Source organism: Scatophagus argus, chromosome 14, assembly GCF_020382885.2.
Source record: "Scatophagus argus isolate fScaArg1 chromosome 14, fScaArg1.pri, whole genome shotgun sequence".
NCBI lineage: Eukaryota > Metazoa > Chordata > Actinopteri > Scatophagidae > Scatophagus > Scatophagus argus.
The window spans coordinates 21,883,752-21,907,669 of record NC_058506.1 but is presented as its reverse complement, the minus strand read 5'-3'; the positions used below and the strand labels follow the sequence as shown (position 1 = coordinate 21,907,669).

At 43.3% G+C, this 23,918-nt stretch overlaps 4 protein-coding genes and 1 non-coding gene across 8 annotated transcripts; 3 read left to right on the top strand and 2 right to left on the bottom strand.

Moving 5' to 3' along the window:
- Nucleotides 1-439: 439 nt before the first annotated feature.
- On the bottom strand, nucleotides 440-4,741 carry LOC124070456 (G protein-activated inward rectifier potassium channel 3-like). The gene is made up of 3 exons (XM_046410375.1): nucleotides 2,723-4,741; nucleotides 1,161-2,370; nucleotides 440-867 (listed from the first exon to the last, which is right to left on the bottom strand). Exons 1-3 carry the CDS (start codon nucleotides 2,915-2,917, stop codon nucleotides 671-673), a joined length of 1,602 nt encoding a protein of 533 aa, XP_046266331.1. The 5' UTR covers nucleotides 2,918-4,741; the 3' UTR covers nucleotides 440-670.
- Nucleotides 4,742-4,865: 124 nt separating this feature from the next.
- Nucleotides 4,866-11,657, bottom strand: zw10 (zw10 kinetochore protein). The gene is made up of 16 exons (XM_046410330.1): nucleotides 11,442-11,657; nucleotides 10,178-10,312; nucleotides 9,956-10,057; nucleotides 9,556-9,633; nucleotides 9,206-9,365; nucleotides 8,834-8,986; nucleotides 8,450-8,647; nucleotides 8,094-8,230; nucleotides 7,746-7,928; nucleotides 7,409-7,635; nucleotides 7,143-7,214; nucleotides 6,873-7,042; nucleotides 6,589-6,719; nucleotides 6,323-6,454; nucleotides 5,756-5,958; nucleotides 4,866-5,570 (listed from the first exon to the last, which is right to left on the bottom strand). The coding sequence occupies exons 1-16, from the start codon at nucleotides 11,544-11,546 to the stop codon at nucleotides 5,450-5,452; spliced, it is 2,307 nt and encodes a 768-aa protein (XP_046266286.1). The 5' UTR covers nucleotides 11,547-11,657; the 3' UTR covers nucleotides 4,866-5,449.
- Nucleotides 11,658-11,943: 286 nt separating this feature from the next.
- mks1 (MKS transition zone complex subunit 1) lies at nucleotides 11,944-19,685 on the top strand. Of its 4 annotated transcripts, none has more exons than XM_046410342.1 (19): nucleotides 11,944-12,335; nucleotides 12,532-12,653; nucleotides 13,046-13,098; nucleotides 13,435-13,602; nucleotides 14,015-14,115; nucleotides 14,384-14,512; nucleotides 14,861-14,965; nucleotides 15,153-15,261; nucleotides 15,771-15,827; nucleotides 16,087-16,129; nucleotides 16,222-16,284; nucleotides 16,408-16,478; nucleotides 16,566-16,635; nucleotides 16,771-16,878; nucleotides 17,287-17,420; nucleotides 17,698-17,780; nucleotides 18,334-18,431; nucleotides 18,512-18,731; nucleotides 19,449-19,685. In XM_046410342.1, exons 1-18 carry the CDS (start codon nucleotides 12,259-12,261, stop codon nucleotides 18,613-18,615), a joined length of 1,695 nt encoding a protein of 564 aa, XP_046266298.1. In that variant the 5' UTR covers nucleotides 11,944-12,258; the 3' UTR covers nucleotides 18,616-18,731; nucleotides 19,449-19,685. The 4 variants fall into 4 exon arrangements, with proteins under 4 accessions (XP_046266298.1, XP_046266297.1, XP_046266296.1 ...); XM_046410341.1 differs by having other exon boundaries at nucleotides 13,043-13,098; nucleotides 18,512-18,704; nucleotides 19,466-19,685; XM_046410340.1 differs by having other exon boundaries at nucleotides 13,043-13,098.
- On the top strand, nucleotides 13,138-13,210 carry trnav-uac. The gene has a single exon. It is a non-coding gene; the product is annotated as a tRNA-Val (tRNA).
- Nucleotides 19,686-21,775: 2,090 nt separating the features above from the next.
- On the top strand, nucleotides 21,776-23,849 carry LOC124070442 (tubulin alpha-1B chain-like). Its single transcript, XM_046410354.1, has 3 exons — nucleotides 21,776-21,998; nucleotides 22,089-22,237; nucleotides 22,328-23,849. Exons 1-3 carry the CDS (start codon nucleotides 21,878-21,880, stop codon nucleotides 23,306-23,308), a joined length of 1,251 nt encoding a protein of 416 aa, XP_046266310.1. The 5' UTR covers nucleotides 21,776-21,877; the 3' UTR covers nucleotides 23,309-23,849.
- Nucleotides 23,850-23,918: the final 69 nt, after the last annotated feature.

Genomic DNA, 23,918 nt, shown 5'->3' with positions numbered 1-23,918 from the left:
AATGAAATATGTAATAACAACAGACGGACAAAATATTGGACCATTCTGCTGTATAATCACTACATGAGTGAAACCAGTTCGGATTTTTATGATGTAACAATGATTTGGAGCTGGGAATGACGATTTAGAGATGATTAATCAATATCAATCCAGCACCCACTTCAGACAAAAAAAAACTTACTCTCTTGTAAATTAACAATCTTTGACTTTATCAGCAACTGGATAGCCCTTAAACTGAACATCACACTACCATAGAACCACCACATGAACAAAGGCCCATCCTTATATTTCAAGATGTCAACTGAGCCACTTCGATTCACTGAAGACTGTGGAGGTGAATCTTTAGGAGCCTGAAGGACCAGCAAAAGACAGTAAGTGAGTCTTTGAGTAAAGATTATTTTTAAATAATAAAAAAATGACTAAATGACTACAAACAACTGGGTAAATACAACAGAAAAGATAACATCGGTTAAAAGCCATATTACAAGAAAACAGAGGAACCCTTATTACAGACAGCAGAATAACAGAAATTATTGCCGCCCTGAGGTTAAAATTCATGAGACATGATTGTTATACTTTATCAGGGACTATCACATCACTTTAAGTCACTCATTATACGTATGTGATGCCAATGTACAAAATCAAGAACCATTTGTTCAGCCAGCATTTTCTAAAACACATCTTCTTGTTCCTTTGCTGTGCTCCTGTCTTTTGCGCTGAATGAGGACATTTGGACTTCAAAGGTTTTGTCAAATGCACTGTAGTCCACACGAAACGCCCCTTTCTCCAACGAAATGCACGACTCAAATCGGTGGCCCCAGAGGACCTCATCCTCAGTGTAAGATGTCCTTGCCTGGCATGTCATACCTGCAACACGACAATGTGTCAGAGGGTCACGTAAATGTCGCTTCACCGGAGAAACATCTGCTGCATAAATGCAGGACAGCATTCACGTCGGGACATCCTGTGATGTAGCAACTGCCTGAGGGTCTCAGTGTAGCATCCCAGGACTCATCCCATTAGCAATAGCTTTAGAGTTAGAATCGAGTCAGCAGAAACAATGACTGAGCTACTTCTGAGAGTCAGATTAGATAGAACATTATTGTACCCTGGAGATAAAACAAACTGGAAACAAAACAAAATAAAAACCTTCTACAAACCTGATGCTTCCACGATGCCCTCTAGAATGACAATGATCTCAAAGCTCTCCCTCTTCAAGCGCTCAGACCCCACCTCCCAGAAGGGGCTGCTTTCACTGATGATGTGGGTAATGGTCTGGGGTTCCACCAGGAGCAACCTGTCTCCCCCGGTGTCATAGCCCAGGTTGATTTCTGACTGCTCCAGTGGGATGAACTCGCCCTCCTTGGTCTGCCTGGACTTGATCAGCTTGGCCCGGATCTTGGCATCCACCATGTGGCTCTCTCTCAGATCACCAATGCGGAAGAGCATGCACAGCTTCTCGTCACGCTCACAGATGACGCAGTGCTTGCTGAAGATCAGCGTCTGGGCTCTTTGCTGTGGCCGGGAGATTTTAACAAACATGCAGCCAACCATCAGAGCATCAATAATGGAGCCAAGGATGGACTGGACCATCAGGAGCATCGTACCCTCGGGGCAGTTTGCGGTCACCATCCTGGAGCCATAGCCAATAGTCCTCTGGCTCTCTAATGACAGCAGCAGGGCTGAAAGGAAACTGTCTACATTTTCAAAGCATGCCTTCCATAGTGGGTCATGAACATGTGCAATGTCGTCACGCAACCAGGCACCAAAGAAGTAGATTCCACCAAATGCCACCCACGTGAGAATGTAGCACAAAGTAAAGACGAGAAGGAACCAGCGATACTTGAGGTCCACCAACGTGGTGAAAATATCTGAGATAAAGCGACTCTTGTCTGCGATAGGTCCTAGGTTGACCCTGCACTTGCCATCCTTGGTGACGTAACGCTGGCGCTGATTACTAGCAGTGACATGCAGTAAGTTCTCATCGCCCAGCAGTTTGCAGCGCTTCTTGTGACTTTTTGCAACATGCATCTTCTCTATAGCAGAGACGGGAATGTGGTTGCTGCTGGTGGAGCCTCTCGATTGCCACCTGGAGCTGAAACGCTTGAGGTGTCTGCTGCGATGCAAACGCTGAGGCTTTGGGATGTCCTCTACTGGTTCTAGAGGTGCTGCTTGGATGCTGTGCTGTTGGGGAGGCTCTTGCTTAGCCAAAGCCAGAGCATGCGAGGACTGACTGCAGGGGCCCTGGGTGTGGCAGCGAGAGGCCTCCTGAGATGGTGGGAGTGATGAGCAGTTAGCACTGTTCAAGTTGTGAATGAGAGAAGCTGTTTCGGTGGTCATCATGGAAGCGAGAGTGGATTTAGCTGCGACCTGAAATGAAGGACAACAATGTTTTATATTCATAAAGCACAAAACCACCAAATAAATTACAATTTTGTTTTTTTTGTAAGCTGAGTTCCACTGAAGGCCGTCTACTGGTAAAACCTCTACCAACGTGTGGCAGAGAAATGTGTCAGTAGGACAATAGAGGTCTTTATAGGTGCTCTTGGTTGGTAACTTTACCAGGTGAGCATAAAGGTGAGCATCTCTAGATGCATGTGAAAACAGCCTGCTCAAACTCCACAGGTACATCACCCTGCACAGGTAAGCTCAAACATCCAAGTAAGAATGATAAAAACATTTTGGAGTGGAGGCAGATATCATACAGAACAGAAAGGGGTACCTTGAAGGTGTAAGGAGCGTAAGGGATGGATTCTGACTGTGGTCTGGGCAGGTGTGCCGGCAGATGTTTGGCAGTGAGAGTCTGCGTTGGGGGAATGGAGTTCCTGCGAGGCTCGAGCCTGACGGGGCTCCTGATGTGACTGTTGCTCTGAGCGTTTTGCAGCGTTTCTCTCCTACACATCACAGTGGAGATCATTGCTGAGGTCTGCGAGATGTTGATCGCTCTTTAAGGTTGGCTGCTGCCTGTTCAATTAAGCCAAACATGTCAGTTTTCAAGAGCAGAGGCAGACATTACAGACATTTTAGACAGCAGTGATGGCACTAGAGATGTTTTGAGAGTTTCACACAATGCAACATTTAGAGTATTTTAAATTATTCATTTTCTCTTATTTATATTCTGCTGGCCTGCCAAGAAAAAAAAATCCTCAAGATTCATAAAGACAGCTCTATAGATCAGCCTGAGCTGTGATGATGTATGATGACGTGCCAAAAGGAAATGCTGCTTTACTTCCTTCCCAGCATAACATGACGTTTCATCAGTTTGAAACGGGCCGATCAGCGCCTCAGTCACTGCTACAACTTATTACACATGTAGAGATTATCACTAATCCTCAAAATAAATCGGAGAAACGCCAAAGAACACGATGGATTTGAAAAGATTACTGACTGTATTTGCCAAAAGGCTTAGGCAAAGCATTGTCCAGATGCTCCGCTTACTGTATCACAGCACTCAACACACACACGAGGTCGTCCAGGAGAACCGATCAGCTCTGTGAGAGAATCGAACCTCTGGACAGGCAGCTAAGAGCTAAAAGCATCTTCATTATTGGGAGGGGTGAGAGCAGCTGAAGACTCACCCACAACACCAGCATCTTTCTACAGGCTCAGCCTCACTCTGTCAGGCTTCACACAAGGCTGCCCTGTTACACTCCTCACCTTGAAGTGCGAAGGGCAAACATCTACAGTGACATGAATTATGCTGCGATAAACAATTAAACCTACTGGAGCAATAACAGTATAACTTTGACATGGCAAGAACTGTGTAACGAATTATGATAGTATTGCAACACTCTCTGGGTTACAGCAGGTGCAGCAAATTTAATAAGTTAGAGTAAGAACTGTAAGTTGTTAAACTGATAGAAAATGGATCACTGATTTCAGAATTAGAAAACCATCTGCAGATTAATCTAATGAAAATTATCCTTGACTTCAAAGCTTAAAACTATTTGTAAATTACACACCGAGATGCCAGTAATGACAGTTAAAGCAACGTTAAAACAAGTTGTTTCACAAACAAGATGAAAATGTGATGAGATCAGTTTACATTCCTGATCCACACGTCACAGCTCAAACTGTTGCACATGAAAAGTGTTACCTTGATGATATAAAATTTTCATTATTAGCAATTATACATTTACAAAAAGTCTAATAACCATGTTTTTCCACCGATCTTTGATTTTATTGCACCTCCTGAAAACATGAGTGTGAGAAGAGAAAATGATGACGTACCTCCGTGAAGCGCAGCTGGAAACGAACTCGGCTGCAGTCAGCCGGAGTGAGCGAGGAGCTGATGGGCGACTGTCCAGCTGTTTGACTCCTCCTGCTGCGTGTGGCCGAGGGAGCCAATCGATTAGCGGTTGGATTAAGACATCAATCCACATCACCAAGAACACGGATTTTAACTGTATGAACCTTTTCTAAGCACACAGCTGGAACGAAGCTCCAACACTACACACTTCTTCCTGTATTTACTGTGGTTTGACATTTTGGAAAATAGTCTTACTTGCTTTATTACCAAAAGTCTTATGGTAAGAGCAGCACCAGCCTCATACCTACGCTCACACAGCAGGCATAATGCTGTGCCCGGAGAGGGTTAACCTGTGAAACAGCCAACACAGTTCTGGTCAGCACCTCTAAACCACATGCTATATCTTCTAACCAAAGTGTAAAACCAAAAATCACTGAAGTGTTTCCTGGTCAGGCCCCGTGACTTCCCGCAGTCAGTGTGAGGGTGGACGAGCGGGGACCCCAGGAAGTCACCGCACCCCGAGTACTTTGATCTGTGGACGCACAAATGAAACTACTGTCGCCAGGATCACCATCATATTCACTTAAAACAGTTTGGAAGAAAGGGTTTGGAAAAGTTGAATCTTTTGGTTTATTACAACAAGCAATAAATACATTACAGAGTTCAGTTTAATGGGGTGTACAAGAAAACTCTGACATAAGACACCAGGTCCAGGGTCTATAAGTGGAGTTTAGGTTCAGACAAACACCAACAAGCAAACTCTCTCTCCTGAAATGACATGAGCACAGAAAAGCTGTGAAAACAAGCCGGCGATGAGGTTTGATTACCAGCCTGCAGCAAAGTTAACCCTGGACACGATACCACATGTCAGCAGATGGCAGGGCAACTGGTTACACAACCTCTGCTGGCTTTGTAGTGGTAAACCCACCCAGCCACACGAGTGAGGCTGTGGGACGCTGATGTAAAGAAGCCTTCGAGTAATCTCTGCAGGACTAATTGCAGTCTGAGGAGGAACATATCCCACAGATTGATTAGAAACCAGCTGATACCCTCAGCAGCAGCACCTCCATCAGACAGGACAACCGTTTCTCTGTGACAAACTGCTCAACCTGCATACACGTGGATACTTAATGACACTGAAAATGTAAATGAATAAAGGCTTGAACTGGATTTTCCTCAGGGGAAAAAGTGCTTTAGTGTCTATTTGATTTTGGTCAGAGCTGCAGCTCTTCTCTCTGTGTTCTGGAACAAGGCTCGGATCAGATTCTTCACCTCGGAACTGGAGAACTCTAACGCCAGCGGACCTTTACCGTCAGCCCACCTGTGGAGAGGAATCACAATCAGCCAATCACACGCAGCCACTGGGGCGGGGGTGCCAAAGTGTGTTTGCTCATCATGAGGTACACTACTAACATGACAAAACTGTTGTTTAACGCCTTCTTTGGCAGTGTACTCATTAGAAAATAATGAACTAACTGATGATCAATGGAATATTTTTTCCTTTACCTGTCAACTATCTCCTGCAGGTTGGCCCTCAGCACGATGACCAGCTCCTTGAAGGTACTCCACTTCTTCACATAGAGAGGAACTTCCTCCTGATATTTCTTGTTCTTGTTCTCTTCAGCCAGAGGAATGAAGACCAGCGGACCCTCCTCGATGATGTTCTGGCACAGAGTGTGGAGGTGCTCCCCATCCTCAGAGGAAATATCCTGTGCATTGGCAGGTCACGCATAACTTAATGTGGACTTTGAGTGTGCAGCAGATGGTCTTGGGCATTTTACGCATCCAACACAAATCAAGCAATCAGAATCCAATTACTGACTGAATTATTCTGTGGAAATTAAACAATGCTAAATTTGTCATCTTAGACTGCAGATTCAACCCTCCTCCGGCCATTTCACTTATTCATTTTTGCCGGCCACTGACTCTTTTATCATTTGAATTCCGGCTTTTATTTAAGAATTTACTGGATGTGTCGTTCCCCGCCTGGACCGCACAAAATTTCCATGTCTGTGCTGAGGGGCCATAATTAAAAAAACAAAAAACAAAACAACAACATACAAACCCACAAACCTCCAGCATCATGATTTTGGCAATGATTTCTGTGATGGCTGTGTTGAGGAGGTTGCCCATAGCTTTGCAAAAGATGCTGACAGGCAGGACATCCTGCCACACTGTGCCCAACTGCTTCAACTGATGGATGACCTGCAATCAGTCAAACAGATGATCTCTGTCAGAGTGAGACAAAGTGCATGGATAAAAAAGAATAAAAAACAAAACACAAACGACCAGCTGAAATTATTATATTTAGTTTTTATATTTCAGGTCTTTCCTCTCACCTGTCTTACTGCTTTGCTGGCTGCAATGTAGTTGTCTTCGTCATCCAGGTTGCAGAAGTTGTGAGCGGTGGAAAGTCTCTCCAACAGCTCAGCTCTCTGGACGTTCATCTGTGCTAAGAAGCAGCGGGCACCTCGAGGAAAAAGACACAAAGGTGTTCAGCGCATCTCAAGGCGACCTGCACATCCGATATGAGGCGGAAACTGTGGCCCAATAATGTGCAACACATGGTGACTTTGGTGTCATTTTCAATGAAATCAAATCAATTATCGAACTTCTTGCTTACCCAGTTTTCTGAATCCGGGCACCATGTCAACAAATGTTGCGATGCCTTCGCTGTGGGGCTGCGGCAGGTGAGCTTTGAAATGGTGGCCCAGGGTGAGCAAGTGGTGGGCCAGGTACATGCAGTTGTTGTGCTGGATGGCAGCCAGGTGAGGGAACTTGAGCAGGTTCTCTCTGGATGGAGTAGCAGTGAAACAAAAGACAACCGCTGACACCTTCTGGGGAAGCGTGCTGGTTTGAGCTGCTATGAGTTACACGACAGAAACATCCTTACTTGTGGTAAGTCGGTACGACGTCGTAGAACAGCTGGAAGATGTTTCTCACGGTGAAGAAGAGCTGCAACGCACTGTGAAGAACGACAGGAAGACTGATTGTATTTTACAACAAATATTCACTGATGATGTTCTCACAAGCCTCAGCTCTCTCTGCAAAGTGGCCTAATAAAAACACTGCAGCATTCAGGGACATGCTTAGGAGTTTAAAGGTTAGCATCCACACAGTAGTTGGATACAGAAGATAAGTCTGAGCGCTGTAGAATACCAATAGGTGGAGCTTCCAACAGCTTCACACAGGGTGTTGAGTGCGAGATCCATCAGCTGCTGCACTGACTCGCTGATGCGACAGGCTGGCAGACACATACTGCAGGCGGACAGCTGCTTTGTGTTCTCCATCGTCATTATCTCTTCCTTTTTAATGTCTTGCTTCACCTTCACCTCTGAACCCGGAGCAGGCAGCTTGGGAAGACGCAGCTTGTAGTCTGGTGTGATCTGACAGAGGGAGACAGAAAAAAATGGAAGCACTTAAAGTTGAAATTTCACTGAAAAAAACAGCTAAACTTAACGGCAAAGTAAATCAGCACCCTCCAGCTCACGCATACTTTGACTGTGTTGTGCATCTTGGAGGTCATGAGTTTGCGGGCAGCCACGATGACGTCTTTGCACTTCTTGCTGGCAAAGTGACAGTTGACATCTCTGGCATATTTGAGCAGGTCTGTGGAATCGCCCTGCAGAAACTCCATCTGCTTCAGGGACTTCTCAAACTCCTCAGTCTCCTTGATCACCTTGAACACAAATATACTCAGTAAAAATGTGATTCTGATCAACACACATTAACTCGTCTGCAAGTAATAACAGAGAACCACTGAAAAAAGCGTATGCGTAACCCCCGTATATTTTATGTCTGCTTTACTTTCATCACATTATGCAAACTGCTTATAGGTCCATACAGTGTTGTATTTCTCCAGCTGGCTGCTGTTGGTGGGGATGGAGTAGAGCAGACACTCATGGATGATGCATTGAGAAATATCCTGCCATATCAGCTCCCCCAAGATGGCCGACAGCTTTTTATCACCAATGGACACATCTGAAAAATAAGAGAACAGGCGACTTTCATTTCTCAGGCCCACTGTGTTATAACAGAGTTTACGGTTAGCGTGGGTAATGCACACAGCTCTACTGATCTGACTGCTTTGAGATGAGCACCCTAAATTACACCTCATCACCCACCAAGTTGTGGACAGCCTCTAAATCACAGTGACGTGGAGCAGTCTCATGATTTCTACATGGGTCAGCCATACTGTACCTAGCAGGTGTGTATGAAGCGTCTTAAGCACCAGGAGCAGTTTGCTGTAGACTTGTGAAGGAGTGGATCTCTCTTCTTGACTCTCCTCCAAACACTGTAAGGCCAGGATGATTCCCTCATCCGGCTGCTCTGTTACTGTCACCGACAGCGACGGGTAAATCACCAACGGCTTCAACATGTTCTTCAACAGCACCTGACCTGCACGGCAGCAGCACAAACGCTGTGATTTACAGCTAGCTTATATCAGCTCAGTGCAAATACTTTGGTGGAAATGCACACATCAGCCGGTAAGTTGCAAGATACTGTGGTATGGTTATGAAAACATGTCTAGCAGATTATGAAAGTTCTGCACATTTAAGTGGCAGTCGCATTGCTTGCTCTTACTGAAGAGTTTGATCTTGTTCTGGAGGTCTCCCTGGATGGCCAGAGCTTGCAGGACGCAGCGCAGCAGTGCAGGTGGTTTTGGTTCACCGTCCTTACTGCCAGCTTGGCTCAGGTTCAGCTCCACCTTCAGGAAGGACTTCAGACCTGCAGGGTCTGGTGACACACATCCAACAGACTGTATAAATGGCTCTTGCTCAGATGAAACATGATGTAGACAAAACAAGAAAAGCTAACGCAGTGAACGTTTACAAGTAGCAAATGTTTAAACTCAGCAAACCATCGAATGGACTGCAGTTTACAAAGCTGAGTACCACATCTAACTCACATATTGAAAAATAAAAAAAATCAACCAGTTTTCTGAGGCACTTTTACCCTTTGAAGAGGGTAATCTCCAAATGACAAGGCGCTTCCATTCGTCTCCCAGGTGGTAAATTAAGTTTTCTCTCTGCACCGTCAACTCAGAGCTGAGAGCACTGAGCAGCGGCAGCTGGGAAGTCTTCCAGTCCTTCAGGGAAGCCACACTGGCTTTTGCCTGGGAAACATAATATTATTATCAATCAGTACATTATCATGCAGAATTTTACATTAAGAAATTCACTGCACATACAGAAGGATCTGAATTAGCCTCTTTAGTGTGTCATAATGTCAGTTTTCATTAAACTGCCCAATCCTAGTTCAGAGTAGAAGAAAGGCTGAGTGGACCTGATGTAGGCAGTTCTTACGTGTTCCAGTCTGTTGGCTGCATCAACATATTTCTTGTCCAGTAAAGCTTTATTGAACTCCTCCATTGCATTGTGAAACTGAGGCACACAGAAGATACAACAACCACAGAAGCATTCAAACATGTAAGTCATAGACGCTCAAACAACAAGTTTCTGTCCTAAGACATTTCAGAGAGCAAGAATTTTGGCCAACATAAACCTAATGTGTTTCTTTTTTCAGGACAATTCATATTTAATGGCTTTCAATATGAACTCATTAGAAAAATGTGCAGAATTACAATCAGTTTTTCCTCAAGAAAGTGACAATAAAAATCCTTAGGATTTCATTATTGGAGCCACATGGAAACTCCTTGACACGATTAATTTGTGATTACATTTTACTTTAAAAATCGTGTTGTACCTCCTTTAGGTGTCCAAGCATTGTTATGACGACAGTATTTTTTTCCAGCTGCTGCTTGAGCTTTGCATACTCGGTCACAGCCACGTGGATGTTCTGCTGCACCTGTGTCCACATGCACAAACAGCAAACAGTTAAAAACTACAGCACTGCTGTAAATCTGCCCATATGTTCTGCCGTTTCAGGAGACGTGACTTAACTATCGCTAACAACAGTCAAACATACCTCATTCTCAATGCAGTTTTTAAGGGCATCCATTTCTTTGGAGATCTCATCAACCTGTACCATTAGGTCCTCAGACGCTTGAAGACTAGGTAGGAAGTCAGTATACTTCTTATTTATCATGTCACACACTTCTTCCTGTGAAACAAAAAAAGAAATAAGAGTCAATAAACAGTAATGACATACTCCTACTGCTTTAAGTCCAGAGCACAACCGCTTGCAGTTCGTTATACTGTTTATCATGAATTGCTGAATGCTTTCATGCAACAAATATGGCTGATTAAGTTGACTGAAGAACAATGTTTACACAGGAACAAACAAAAACAAAAAACTACATCAACGAGACACATTGACAAGATGTAATTCTAATAAATGATGATGAATCACAGCTAAATTAGGTTTAAAACAAATAAAAACAAACAAAATCATCATTCATGATTGATGATTGGTCTTAAAATTGTTGCCACTGTTCTGTTGATCAATCACTTTCAGTACTACTAAACCCACTGAGGAACACTCAAGGAAAACTCAATCAATCATTCAAAAATCACTTGGTGACTAACTGTTAGCAAAAAACTTAAATCAGTAAAACTCTGCTTTAGCAACTGATCTGCTGCCTGCTTGTTTGTAGTTTTCATTTATTTGACTAATGGGCTTCCATTTACGTCATTCAACATTACTAACTTAGTTTTACTTCTTCTTACTATTTTTTTAGTTGTTTTTATTTCTGGCTCAAGCCTAATGTCTCAATGGATAGCTGAGAATCGTTTAAACATTTACTTTGTCCTTGACGTTTGAGTAAACTGTCAAACAGCAATGGAGTAAGGTTGTTAATTTGACTATTCAGAAGCACTCATGGTAAAGCAAACTACTGTAAAACAACACTAGTAACGTTACTGAAAATATAAAGCTTTTTTAAAGGTTTCAAATACGCCATAACGTTGTACAGTTTCAAAATGATTAATATAAGAGAGCCACGTATCCCGCTGTCACCGCTCAGTCTGCACCACATACGGCTAGCCAGGTTGGATGTTGTTAATTGCTCTGAGTGCACAAAATAACCTACATGGACAGTCCGCTCTGTATTAGCTGATAGCTTGGCAGCTTATTTGCAGCTAAATGTTATTTCAGGGAGCGCCGTAAAAGTCTGGCTAACGAAAGAAGAAACAGTGAAGTTTCTTATCTTTCGGTGTTAGCGGTAACTGCTAAGGCTAACGGATTCAAACTTTACTTAGCGTAGCTAATGCTACGCTAGCTGGTTGGTTACCTTTGTATCTTCCACCTTACGCGACATTTTACTTATTTTACCGGACAGGTCCTCTTTCTCCAGTTTGCCAGAGCTGGCGAGCACTTCAGTCACAAACGACGCCATGCTTTACAATATGTTATAATGTTTTACAAAACTGTGACAGCTCAGCAACAACAACCCAGGACCCGCCAGGTAGTCTGATTGGTTCCGATGGAGATGTCGGCGACTGAACCCGCCTCTCCGGCGTTCTTCTTCGTTTTGTAATTGCTGACAAATTGCTGCCATATTGTACCATTACTGCCACCAAATGTTACAGGAGCTTTAAACCTGCCTGGTGTAATATCAGCACTGTAGCAACCAAAAACACAACATTACGTTTGATGTTCCTGAGAAGGCATATGATTAACTAAAACAATCGGTTTTAAATAAACTAAGATTTTTTCGTTGCCTGCTCCTTACTCCAGTTCGATAGGTGGCGCTAATGCTTGAGTAAGCTGATTCGCGAACTACCACAATAGACAAACAAAAAGAGGAAGGACGGTCGCATCTCTATGGCAACGACAACTATCCGTATATTATGCGTTTGTTTGATTTAAGGCTTATTAACTTCTCGTGGGAGCTGTTACTTACGATATCAGCTGTTTCTTCGTTAACGTTAGTGTCGCTTACATTTTCAAACGCTGCAAGCGGTCAAACAAAGAAGAAAATCAACCCGACAACGCAAAAGACAAAAAATAGCTGCTCTAACCGTGGCTCCCCCAGCTCCAGCTAACGAAAGGTGCTAATTAGCAAAGCCAACACCGTGTCGTGAATGTTTGCTACTTACTAAATATTAATGGCAGACTGTTGGAACACAGACACCGGGGACGCTGTTTTTCGGACCCGGGATGTTGTCAAAAACTTGAAAATAAAGTAAGTAAGTCATAACGTCAACATTAGCTTAGCTGCAAAACTCCAATGAGCTAACATTACTCATGAGTGGATTTTCAGTGTGGACCACGTGAGTTCAGCATATGGATCTGCTCCTGCACGCTTTGTGGACAGTTTTCCCAGTCCAGTCTCAGGACACGTTGTTTGAACAAGACATCCGTTTGTTTCTCCGCTTTAGGGTGCGTATAGAGAGGGTGACCTCCACAGCAGCCTTATCTCAGCATCTGCAGCAGCAGGTTCTGTCCCAGCGGGACAGAGGAGCTATTGAGCTGAAAACCCTCACCTCACAAGGCCAAACAGGTAGCACTTACACTGCTGGCTTGAACTCACATATTGCACCAACTGCATCAATTTGCATCCTTTGCTCGATCTTTAGTAAACATTCAGAACTTCTATTTTTCCCCTCTTGACTTTCAAACGTGTCAGAACTCTTTGGTTTAACTGTCTTGCTGAGCAACTGCTAACTAAGAGCAGGTACCTTTCCCTTTAGAATACACTGGGCTTACAGTGTGTCTTGACTGTGGACACGCATAGTGAGCAGTAATATATTCCATCAAACACCGAAAAGAACAAAGGAAGGCAACTGGCATTTTGTGTAACTTTAAATTTAAACATGCAGACATGTTTAAGGGAGGATGTTTTCTTCAAAGCTTATTTTAATTAACTTGGCTTCTCTGTTACTCTCTCAGCAGGTGACAATGAGGAGGAGCTGGTGGTGGGATGGCAAGAGAAATTCTTCAGTCAGGTAGGACTTTAGTTTTTTCTGCCTTCATTCTGAACGTGTGGGTCCATAGTGTAGTGGTTATCATGTCTGCTTTACACGCAGAAGGTCCTGGGTTCAAGCCCCAGTGGGACTACAGAATTTCTGTGTACGTAAAGATATTTTAACAAATAAAGGGTTTAAAAAGTTAATAGTGATGGTAAACTTCCTTTAGCATTAGATTTAAAAGAACTCAGTGGTAAAGTTTAAGTTAATTTTTCTTTTATTGCAGTACTTTTCCTTGCAAAGATCTAAATTTATCTCTGTTTGTCCTGTTTATGAACCCCTCCTCCACACAATGTCACTCGTCTGTGGTCCCAGTATGAGATGGAGCTGTTCCAGAATGAGGCAGCATGTCAGACCCCCCTGGACCGTCAGTATCACGCCGAAGTCAAGGCCCTGAACAAGGCCAAGGGTCGACGAAATTGCAGGATTTTCACATACACTGATCACGACCGCTACACCAACTGTCTTCCGTTCCACCAACTGGTAGGTTATGTGGCATCCTGCAATGTCGATGAAATCATCCAGTAATTAACATCAGAGCGTCATACTTGTCATGAAGTATGTTTAAATAATACACAGCAGCAATAGCTCGAGACTGAAAATCATGTCAGTGTAGCTCAGTGTGTCCTTCTGTTTTTCTTACCACCATGTTCACATCTGACCAGACTGGCTTAATTGCTGTAACAGTTAAATCTTCTTTTGAGAATAACATGCATATTTTGTTGAGTCAATATGGAAATTCATACCTGACAAACACATCAGGAGAACTCGAAAGTAAAGTCTAAAAAGTTAAAAGGACTCAAATTTCTTAGTTAAAATGAATGTGAAAGTACAAATTGTTCAATTCTCACCTGTAATTTTTTTTTAAGAAGCTTGTTGTTTTTGATCCTGACAGCCGTACTCCACTGAGCTACTGAACACAACCAAATCCAGCCCCACATTCCTGGCTGAAAGGATGGCCAGCGTGAGACACAGACGGCAGGACAGACGCACCATGTAGGTGAAGCAGCAGCTCACATATGTAAAAGGACTGACATCCCAGTGTCCTCTGGGGAAATACTGTAATCTGTTTACCAGTTCATTTGCCAATTAGTCAGAACTAATTTTCTGACTGAAATGTGCACCAAATTGTATAGATTCAGTTTGGTTAGGATCAAATTTCAATAAGAAGCTTTTATCTAAATGATGCTTATTAATCCTCAAAGACAATACTTGGAGAGTTTTTAACCGACCACATGACAGGATGATCTGGCATATTTTTCAGAGACTGTAGTATCCCTAAGTCCAGGATCATCAACTGGGAGCCCACAGAGGAGTTTGTGAAGGGCCGTCATGTAGTGAATAATACCATGCAGACCATGCACATCATGGGAGACCTGAGTCCCCCTGGAAGGTAAGACAGTTAACACAAAACCCCTATTTCCATTCTGTCCTTATTGCCCCTCGAGGGGATCCTGACTTTCAGCGTGACAAAAACAGACACATAAAAACAGGCTCATCTGTCAGTTTACACATACTATTAGCCTGAATGTCAGTACCAGGTAGAAATGATCTTTAAAACGCAGCAAACGGTGTAAAAGTTTCTCTTCTTACATTTAAGAGATGAGTCTTACAGTTCAGAAATTGACTACATGAAGCAGCCTTTTGCAATTAGCAGATGTCACTGACAGTGTGAATTAATATCTAACTGTGGATGTTGTGTGGTTCACTTTGGCTTTTTTCTGTGCATTTGCTTTCTCAGGCTGGGCCAGAAAGAGAATGAATGTTTACTGGTAACAATAAAAGCAGATGGCAGTGGAACAGTCATTGTAAAGCCTGACTTCAACAAAGGCAAAGAGCCTTACAGGCAAGTTCACAGCATGTCTGGTGACCGCGTCAAGCTCTGGGACTGACGGATGCCATATTGCATAAATGGGATTTAAAACAACTGCGTGACCTGCTGAAGCTGTCCGGTGAACCACATCAACAGCTCAAAGTCCACCGCTTGGACCTGACTTGGGTCTTGTATGTATTTTGTGTCTGCTGCTGTGCAGGATTGTGACAGGTGGGGAGAAGAGAGAAGTTTGGCGTCTCACTGTGGAGAATGTATCCACAGCCATGAAACAAGAGGAAAAGGAGAGGGAGCAGAACATGTACAAAGATGTGAGTTCATCTCTGTCACATTTCCTACAGAGTAAAGCTTTTCATCTACTTTCCATCACTTTGTTTTTCTCAAAAAACTGTAAAAGTAATGAAAAGTTATCTCTTCCTGCACATCCGATTCGAATCATCAGCTCGTCATCAAGTAGTCATTCAATTTGAATCAGGTGTGTTAGAGCAGGACCAGGACAGTTTAGAGACCGAGATTTTAAAGAAATTACATTAAGACGTTTTAGATGGCTATGGTCCTGCTATACTGGTGGACTCTCATGTATTTGTGCTGACCCAATGTGAACCCACCTCCAACTTTTTTCTCTGGGTAGCTCAACACGATCAAAATGTCAAGGCTGTGAGTTCAAGATGATGCAGAGTGGACACCTTTTATCTCCTCAGGCATTGTGCTGTATTACTTTTATTTCCTCTCCTCCTCTTCCTCCTTAAACGCCTGTTCTCGACTCAGTGCTGAACACAGCAGCGGAAATGTTCATATTATTTTGTTCTCTGTTTTCAAGCTGTATGTACGACACAAGGAGTACCTCAACAGCCTCGTTGGACAGGACTTTGAAATGGTAAGTCATCTGACAAATTACCGTCGTATTCACATTTCACAGATATTCACTGGACTGTCATGTATAACAACAGCAAGCAGCAAATCCTCACATTCCAGAAGCTGGAACCAACTCATTTGACATTTATGCTTGAAAAATGTGCTTTTAAGTCACAAAATATAACTGGACTAAAAACAAAATGTTAAGTTGGCGAACTACCACTTTTCATGTTGGTCTGTTTGGCAAAGGCTTTTGCTGACACTTAATGTGTCTCCCTCAGCCTCCTGTAGGTGTTCTGCGTTACCTGATGAATGGAGAGATTGGTGAGTCGGAGAGCTGTGGTCATTTCTACTGTGAATATTTTTAAAATGCTTTCTTATTGGGTTATGGTAATGTCCTTCTTCCCTCTGCCCAGTCTCGGCCAAAGGTTTTGAGTATGATAACTTATACATCCACTTCTTCATGGAACTGCCCAACAGTAAGTCATATAAAATATGAGACAGTTTACACTGTGATAATTCAGTGTTGTTGGGTCCTTTTCGATCAGTTAAACAAAAATAAGAGTAACACTTTAACTTGTAGTATTCTCATTTGTTTTAAGATTGGTCCAGCTTGCCGTTTCAGTGTCTGTCAGGGGTTACCCAGACCTGCCGGACCAGAACATCAGGGAAGGTGCGTATACTGTGGATTAACTGGAGAAAAGCTTCAGAGCGTCGCTGCTGAGATTTGTTAAACCGTCAGCATTTTCTCTGCCAACAGGACAGTGTAGCTTTCTTCAGTTACCCCTTCAGCTTTGAGGCTTTCTACATGTGTGAAAAAGAGAGCGAAGGTTAGTATCAGCCATAGGATGCTCTGTCTAAAGAATGTGTTTTATGTATCAGTGTAATATTAGTGATTTTGTTGATTTTGGTGACGCTCTACTCCATTTCAGAGATTAGACTGGTGAGTTTTGTCTGTATTTCAGAGTCAATTCCCCAGTGGCCGGTGCTCTACTTTAAGGTTCTTTCTCTGGACTCATGGCAGCGCTATCGAACTGAAGGCTACGGCTACCTGCTTTTTCCTGCCATGCCTGGTATGCTGTGCAAAGCTATTGAGTTACAGTTAGGACTGCAGCAAATGGCTATTTGCATTAGTCATTAATCTGCTAATTATTATCTTGATTCATCAATCTGTTATTTTCACAGAAAATGTCAGAACACACTGCAACTGCCAACATAAAGCAGTAATTTAGGGGGTTGAGTGCCTTGCTCAAGGGCACATCAGCCAGCTAATGGTTATTAATCACTCCATCACACCCAAATCTTTCCTGACAGTCTGGGCAGGAAATAATTGGTGAATGATTGGTTGTGGCTTCAGAACAAAAGTACAAAAGAAAATGTAAAGTATATGCTGAACTTGCCTTTAAAACATATTTTATAAATTAAGGGCTGCCTTATTTGCCCACATTTTGTTTATGTGTGTGTGTGCTGTTGTGTGTCAGGTAAACATACAGTAACATGCCATACATGGAGACCCCTTCAGACAGGGACGGTCTCTGCACTGAGGCGCTTCTTTATTGGAGGATCTCCGGAGCTTGAAGACCACAGCTACGTCAGGATACCAGGGACCTTCAAGGTGGAAGCTCTCCAGAGATGATGAGCGGATATGAACAACTTAAGCTCATCATCTTGTCTTTTTTGCCACTCCATTCCATTATCCATTCAAATTCATCTGCTTAATATTAATCAAAAAACCCAAAATAGAAATTACTTAAACTGCAGGGAGTTTTCTTGTATATAAACACAGTTCTGGTTATATTCAGTTTTTGTCACAAACACACACTGGTATGTTTTGGTGTACATTTCCCTCCTTTTGCAACACTAATTTTGTCTCCTTCCATAAATGGCTGCAGGGAGAGAGGCTGAGTCGCTTTGGCTTCTGCACCGAAACCACAGGAAGCGTCACCTTTAATTTGCACTGCGTCCAGCAATCCAGGTAGGCGCCGGGTGGATTCGACCACATCATGGTGCGCCCAGCACTGAATGGAAGAAAAAGATCATTACGTTCATGTGACTGATTCGCTTGGATCTACACTGTTCGAGATTTATTATTAGGTCAGGATGCATAGATTGGTTTCACTACAACATCTGCAAAATCACACTCGTCTCCATCAGCACAGGGAATCATTATAAGCTGCTCTTTCTGAATCAGTTAACTTAGCAGACTAGAACAATATACCGTATGCACAAGATGTTAAAGTCAGAAGTGAAATTCAGGCTACGTCCACAGACGTATTGACATATTGATTAAAGCAGAAGATGAACAGAACATGAAAAGTCTGATAGAATTGTTAACATGGTTACACAAAGGTGACTCACAGGCCTTGAATATGTCAGGGTGTGGAAATTATTGCACACATCAGTACTGGTTTTGTGTTCTAATGAATATTTCATTTCTTGACATAATTGATCTCCCCATTGAATGATTTAATTCTCTGTACAGTAGCTGTGCAGTGTGGTTTAAGGTCTCCATGTTGTCTGTGCTTCAGGGCCTTTGTTGATGCCAACATGTTGAAGAAGAGGAGGCAGAAAGTTTTCGACCAGCTGGGAGGATTTAGTCAGCAAGGAGCTGTTGGTACCATCCTGGGTACTAATGACACGCACTTGGAGTTTAGTTTCATCCTGTCGATTAAAAATGTGTGTATTTATATTTAATTTCTCTGTCAGAGGCCTTCCAGAGAGCCAGGAGAAAGATGCAAGAGGCTCGAGAAACTCTTCCCCGAGATCTCATCAGCACCACCTCCCAGCTTCAGATTGAATCCTCTGCATAGATGTGAAAAACCGTGAAGAACTGTCACTCTGCCAGACATACTGTTTTGAGTCTGAGAATAGAAGCAACATGACCAGCAAGTGTATACCAGTTTCCGGTTAAAATATTGCACAATTACTGATAACATAGCAAGATTATATATGGCAACATATGCTGAGAATTGTCTTTTAGGAGAGGATATAATTGAAGTTTGAAACTTAATTGAAATGATCTTAAACTCAAACAGGTCTGCTTTACTTAAAGTTGTACTCACATCACTCTATACTTCTAGCTCCGTAAATTTAGGAGCAACACAATTGCAACAATTAAGATTTTAAATGAAGACTCACACAGGCTTTCAACATGAAGGAAGGCAAGATGTCTGGCCCTGTGAGTATCGGAGCTCTGCTTCAGGCGGACCTCCGGGAGGACGCTGCTCACCGGGACGACGGCTTGTGTGTTGTCGGTGTTTTTGGTAAAAGTAATATGCAGTCCGGACCGCCCAAAGAGTCTCTTATCAATATTCTGGCGGACAAGCACATCTTCCCGCTGTTCGACGGTCCGGAGGACGGCGGCACCGCCGACAGCCACATCCAGGCTTTCTACAACCGGGAGAGTCAGGTGCTGTACCTGCTGCTCTCCTCCGTCTGCGACAGCCGGCAGCTGCTGCGGGCCTGCCAGTCTCTCAGCGCCGGCACCAGCCACTCCGACGCCCACGACTTCTGGAAAGGCCTGGACAGACAGCACTGCCTGCACCTGCTCTTCATGTTCTCCGTGTGCCACGTTCTGCTGCTCGTCCACCCAAATCAGACCTTCGATGTGGCCTATGACCGGCTCTTCAGAGCCCTGGACGCCCTGCGACAGAAGGTCCTGCCTCTGATCCGAGCTGCCATCAAAGACTGGCTGGTGCCCTTGACATATAAAACTCAAGAGGTCTCTAATTACTGTTTAATTGTAAGGTTTATCCAAGTTGTATGCAGACTCTAATCAAAGAAGTGTACCGTTCAGATTTTCCTATCCATGATGTTTATGCCAGTTATTTCCAGGTATTACATTTTGACTGGAGAAAATTAAAATTCAAGATGTTGTCAATGTGGCTTTGATCTGTTGTGTTTATAACTTAAGATATCTAACTCAGCAAGTCTTAACATATCTTCATTTCCTCACATCTGAATCTGTTCTGAATTTGCTTCATTATAGCAGGGTGATGTAAAATATTACACCTCGAACCCTAAGTGCTTATTATTGTGCTCTTGCTGAATTACTGTGTGTCGGTTCCTCTCAGGCAGTTCTCATGTAAAGCACTAATCACGCATTTAATTAGTTAGCTAATTATTTGTGTTATTTACGGATGGCTTTCCACTGAAATAAATGATTCCCCTTTTTGCTGGGAACTCTCCAAGAACCCCATCTAGGTCTCCTGTGAGTCCCAAGAGCCCAGTTTGAAAACCACTGTTTTCAGTGATAGAAAATGAATGCATACCAATCTGGGGGGCAAATATTTAGATCTGTAACATAATCTATCTGCATGCATTCTCACTAAGTGTAAAGTAGGCCCATCGCTAAAAACGGCACCATTTAAAATTAGCTGACAAACCAGTTCGATACTGCTGGAGGTAGCAGCATGCAGTGGTCATGCTTTTAGCATGTCTGTTGAACAGAACTCTCTTTCACCCTCTCTCCCGGACAATAGACTCTGAGATACACTGACGTTGAGATGCAGAGCAAGAAGATTTGGACTTCACATTTCTAAAAACAATATGGAGCCATCTTCACACTTGAAATATACAACAATGAACAACAATATACAACAACAAAACAACTATGCGATATCTGCTGCTCCCTGCTGCCACAGAAGTCACCCATGATTTTCTAAAATAAAATTTAACAAAACTGACAAAGCTAGTTACCGTTACTTTATTTATTTTTGTTGTTGTTTCTTAACAAAATTAGTCACAAAGCTTTGACTTCAAAGTAAAGAGTTTCTTAAATTAATAGACTGATTAGATAGCGTAATGTTATTTGTCTTCTATTGTGGTGTATAATTGCATTTGGAGTCCAGATTATCGGGAGACGTTTTTTCTGAAGTTTTCATACGACAGTATCATTTTAACCAATAGCGAGCTTCCCATGTTAGCCCGACAACCAATCGGATTCAGCAGCAGTTTCCCGCCGTGTAAGTGAGTATAAAATGCTACGCCCGGCAAAAATACCCCCAGTTACTTCTTGCACTTCACCGCTGCAGTCTGTATTGTAAGCGCGTAACATAGACTCTTCCTTTTCTTCATTAAAACTCGCACCGACTAGATGGGAAAAATGGTGAGTATTAAAATATCACGTTTATCATTCATTATGTGTTGATATAAACAATGCCGAAGCATTAATTTCAGCTTAAGTAGACATTTAAGCTAACAGTTTTAGAAGTAGCGTTAGCTGTCTGTATTTTAGCTGTCCTATAAACAAAACGTGATGAACGAGATGAACGACCGGTTAACCAAACTTCATCTTCTATGGGTCATATTAACTGAATCTTTGGTAAATTAAGCATAAGTGGACGGGCACAAGCCAAATTCAGGTTCAGTCAGATCTGCCTTTTCCCGCTTCTCCTGTCGATGCGGGTTGACCCGGATGAAACGTTTGAAGGAATATGGCCTTGTGAAATGTCAACTGTTACTTTTGTACGAAAGTCTTAAAAACTAGCAGTTTTGATGTGACTTCTTTCTTTTTTCTCAACATTTTTGTTTTTTCTTTTAAATGGTGGATCAGTTGGCCATATTGCTCACTCAGCCGAAGTGAAAAGTAGTGATGTAGCTTAACTGCTCCCCCTCCCCCAGCTCAACCGACACATACAGACGCTCACTGACAGTGTTACTGTGAAGAGGTACTGAAGTTCTGGCTTGGAAGATTTTAACTTGGAGGTGGAAGATTACTTAATTGTTATTAAAATTTTATTTTACGTTTGTCAAAACACTGTTCAAATCTCAACAATCGCCTGACATGTAATGTGTTATCAGGTGACTTTAGTCATGATCTGTTATCTGGTTCTTCACCAAAGAGAACCCTTTACATCTCATGATGAGCAATCTGCAGTTTCAGATTGTTTAAGCTTATACAAGCCGTTCCAAAGCTTTTTCCCCCCATAATTCCTTAACAGCTTCTAAAATACTTTTCCCTTTCTCCAGCGTGAGTGTATCTCAGTGCACGTTGGTCAGGCTGGCGTACAGATCGGCAATGCCTGCTGGGAGCTTTACTGCCTGGAACATGGGATCCAGCCGGATGGACAGATGCCCAGTGACAAGACCATTGGAGGAGGAGATGACTCCTTCAGCACCTTCTTCAGTCAGACGGGAGCTGGAAAGCATGTCCCCAGAGCTGTTTTTGTGGACCTGGAGCCCAGTGTCATTGGTAAACCATTGTTACATAAGCAAATATTATACTGAGTGTTTTCTCCTCAGTCAGTCAAACCCTCCTATAATTTATGCTAATCCCCTTTAGATGAGGTGCGCACTGGGACCTACCGCCAGCTGTTCCACCCCGAGCAGTTGATCACTGGCAAGGAGGATGCAGCCAACAACTACGCCCGTGGACACTACACCATCGGCAAAGAGCTCATTGACCTGGTTCTGGACAGGATCCGCAAACTGGTGGGTAAATTCAAAGCAGGACAAGTTGAAAATTCAGCTTCAGAATGTGAAATTAAATATTAATCATTGCCTCTCCCTCTGTGTCCACAGGCTGATCAGTGCACTGGTCTCCAGGGCTTCCTGATTTTCCACAGCTTTGGAGGTGGCACCGGCTCCGGTTTCACCTCTCTGCTGATGGAGCGTCTGTCTGTGGACTACGGCAAGAAGTCCAAGCTGGAGTTCTCCGTCTACCCAGCTCCCCAGGTGTCCACTGCTGTGGTGGAGCCCTACAACTCCATCCTGACCACCCACACCACCCTGGAACACTCTGACTGTGCCTTCATGGTGGATAACGAGGCCATCTACGATATCTGCTGTAGGAACCTCGACATCGAGCGTCCCACTTACACCAACCTGAACAGGCTGATCAGCCAGGTTGTGTCCTCCATCACTGCCTCCCTTCGTTTCGACGGTGCCCTTAATGTCGATCTGACGGAGTTCCAGACCAATCTGGTGCCATATCCTCGTATCCACTTCCCTCTGGCCACCTACGCCCCCGTCATCTCTGCTGAGAAGGCTTACCACGAGCAGTTAACGGTGGCAGAGATCACCAACGCCTGCTTCGAGCCGGCCAACCAGATGGTGAAGTGCGACCCTCGCCACGGCAAGTACATGGCTTGCTGCCTTTTGTATCGTGGCGACGTGGTGCCCAAAGATGTGAATGCTGCCATCGCCACCATCAAGACCAAGCGCACCATCCAGTTTGTGGACTGGTGCCCCACTGGCTTCAAGGTTGGCATCAACTACCAGCCACCCACTGTAGTTCCTGGTGGAGACCTGGCCAAGGTCCAGAGGGCTGTGTGTATGCTGAACAACACCACTGCTATCGCAGAGGCCTGGGCTCGACTCGACCACAAGTTTGATCTGATGTACGCCAAGCGTGCCTTCGTTCACTGGTATGTGGGTGAGGGCATGGAGGAGGGAGAGTTCTCTGAGGCACGAGAGGACATGGCAGCTCTGGAGAAGGATTATGAGGAGGTCGGAGTCGACTCTGTTGAGGGTGAGGGAGAGGAAGAAGGAGAGGAGTATTAGACAGGCATACGTTTCTTTGTTAACTGAAAAAAGTTAAAGTTAAACTTTTTGAAAGTTTGGGCAAAACAGTGACACATTACTTGTTAATGAAAATATTTGTTGGTTACAGCACTTGTTGAGAGCTGTTTTTATGTTGGGTCTGAGTTTAAGACACGAGCAGTATTTGTGATGTCACAGAGGAAACAGATTGGCATTTATTCTTTGTAAAGATGTGTTGGGAGTTATAATAATTAGATAAATATGGATTTATGTGGTAATTATTAACAGTCCATTCTCTGTAATGTCTCACATTTTAATAAACGGTCACATTTTCAGGGTTTCAGTTTTTGGTTTCTTCTGTTTCTGAAAACAGATGTAACAATTGAATATTTTTAGATTTGCATTGTATTAGTTGGTCATTTCAAACACTAGAATTGTATTTGTGTTGTTGAGTTGTTTTTAAATGGAAAGTATCTCGTTTTTGTGCATTTCACAGCCACTTTAATTAAATGTTCAAATGTTTGTTGCCTGTTTTCAATAAATGTTACAGCAGAACATTCAAGTCTTGAGTGCAGGTCTTATTGTTTTATTTGTAATTTCCATACGTTAACATCCCGAGTACTACTTTCAC

What these genes read in the sequence shown, in the direction of transcription:
- LOC124070442 (XM_046410354.1), top strand. Translation starts at nt 21,878, where the DNA reads ATGCCCAGTGACAAGACCATTGGAGGAGGAGATGACTCCTTCAGCACC. An exon ending in CCTGGAGCCCAGTGTCATTG is followed by an intron (nt 21,999 to 22,088) that starts GTAAACCATTGT and finishes AATCCCCTTTAG; the next exon opens with ATGAGGTGCGCACTGGGACC. An exon ending in TGGACAGGATCCGCAAACTG is followed by an intron (nt 22,238 to 22,327) that starts GTGGGTAAATTC and finishes CTGTGTCCACAG; the next exon opens with GCTGATCAGTGCACTGGTCT.
- mks1 (XM_046410341.1), top strand. Translation starts at nt 12,259, where the DNA reads ATGGCAGACTGTTGGAACACAGACACCGGGGACGCTGTTTTTCGGACC. An exon ending in TTGGACAGGACTTTGAAATG is followed by an intron (nt 15,828 to 16,086) that starts GTAAGTCATCTG and finishes TGTCTCCCTCAG; the next exon opens with CCTCCTGTAGGTGTTCTGCG. An exon ending in GGACCAGAACATCAGGGAAG is followed by an intron (nt 16,479 to 16,565) that starts GTGCGTATACTG and finishes CTCTGCCAACAG; the next exon opens with GACAGTGTAGCTTTCTTCAG.
- LOC124070456 (XM_046410375.1), bottom strand. Translation starts at nt 2,917, where the DNA reads ATGATCTCCACTGTGATGTGTAGGAGAGAAACGCTGCAAAACGCTCAG. An exon ending in ACGCTCCTTACACCTTCAAG is followed by an intron (nt 2,371 to 2,722) that starts GTACCCCTTTCT and finishes CCTTCATTTCAG; the next exon opens with GTCGCAGCTAAATCCACTCT. An exon ending in GGGCATCGTGGAAGCATCAG is followed by an intron (nt 868 to 1,160) that starts GTTTGTAGAAGG and finishes GTCGTGTTGCAG; the next exon opens with GTATGACATGCCAGGCAAGG.
- zw10 (XM_046410330.1), bottom strand. Translation starts at nt 11,546, where the DNA reads ATGGCGTCGTTTGTGACTGAAGTGCTCGCCAGCTCTGGCAAACTGGAG. An exon ending in CAGCCAACAGACTGGAACAC is followed by an intron (nt 9,366 to 9,555) that starts GTAAGAACTGCC and finishes TATGTTTCCCAG; the next exon opens with GCAAAAGCCAGTGTGGCTTC. An exon ending in GTCGTACCGACTTACCACAA is followed by an intron (nt 7,043 to 7,142) that starts GTAAGGATGTTT and finishes TACTCCATCCAG; the next exon opens with AGAGAACCTGCTCAAGTTCC.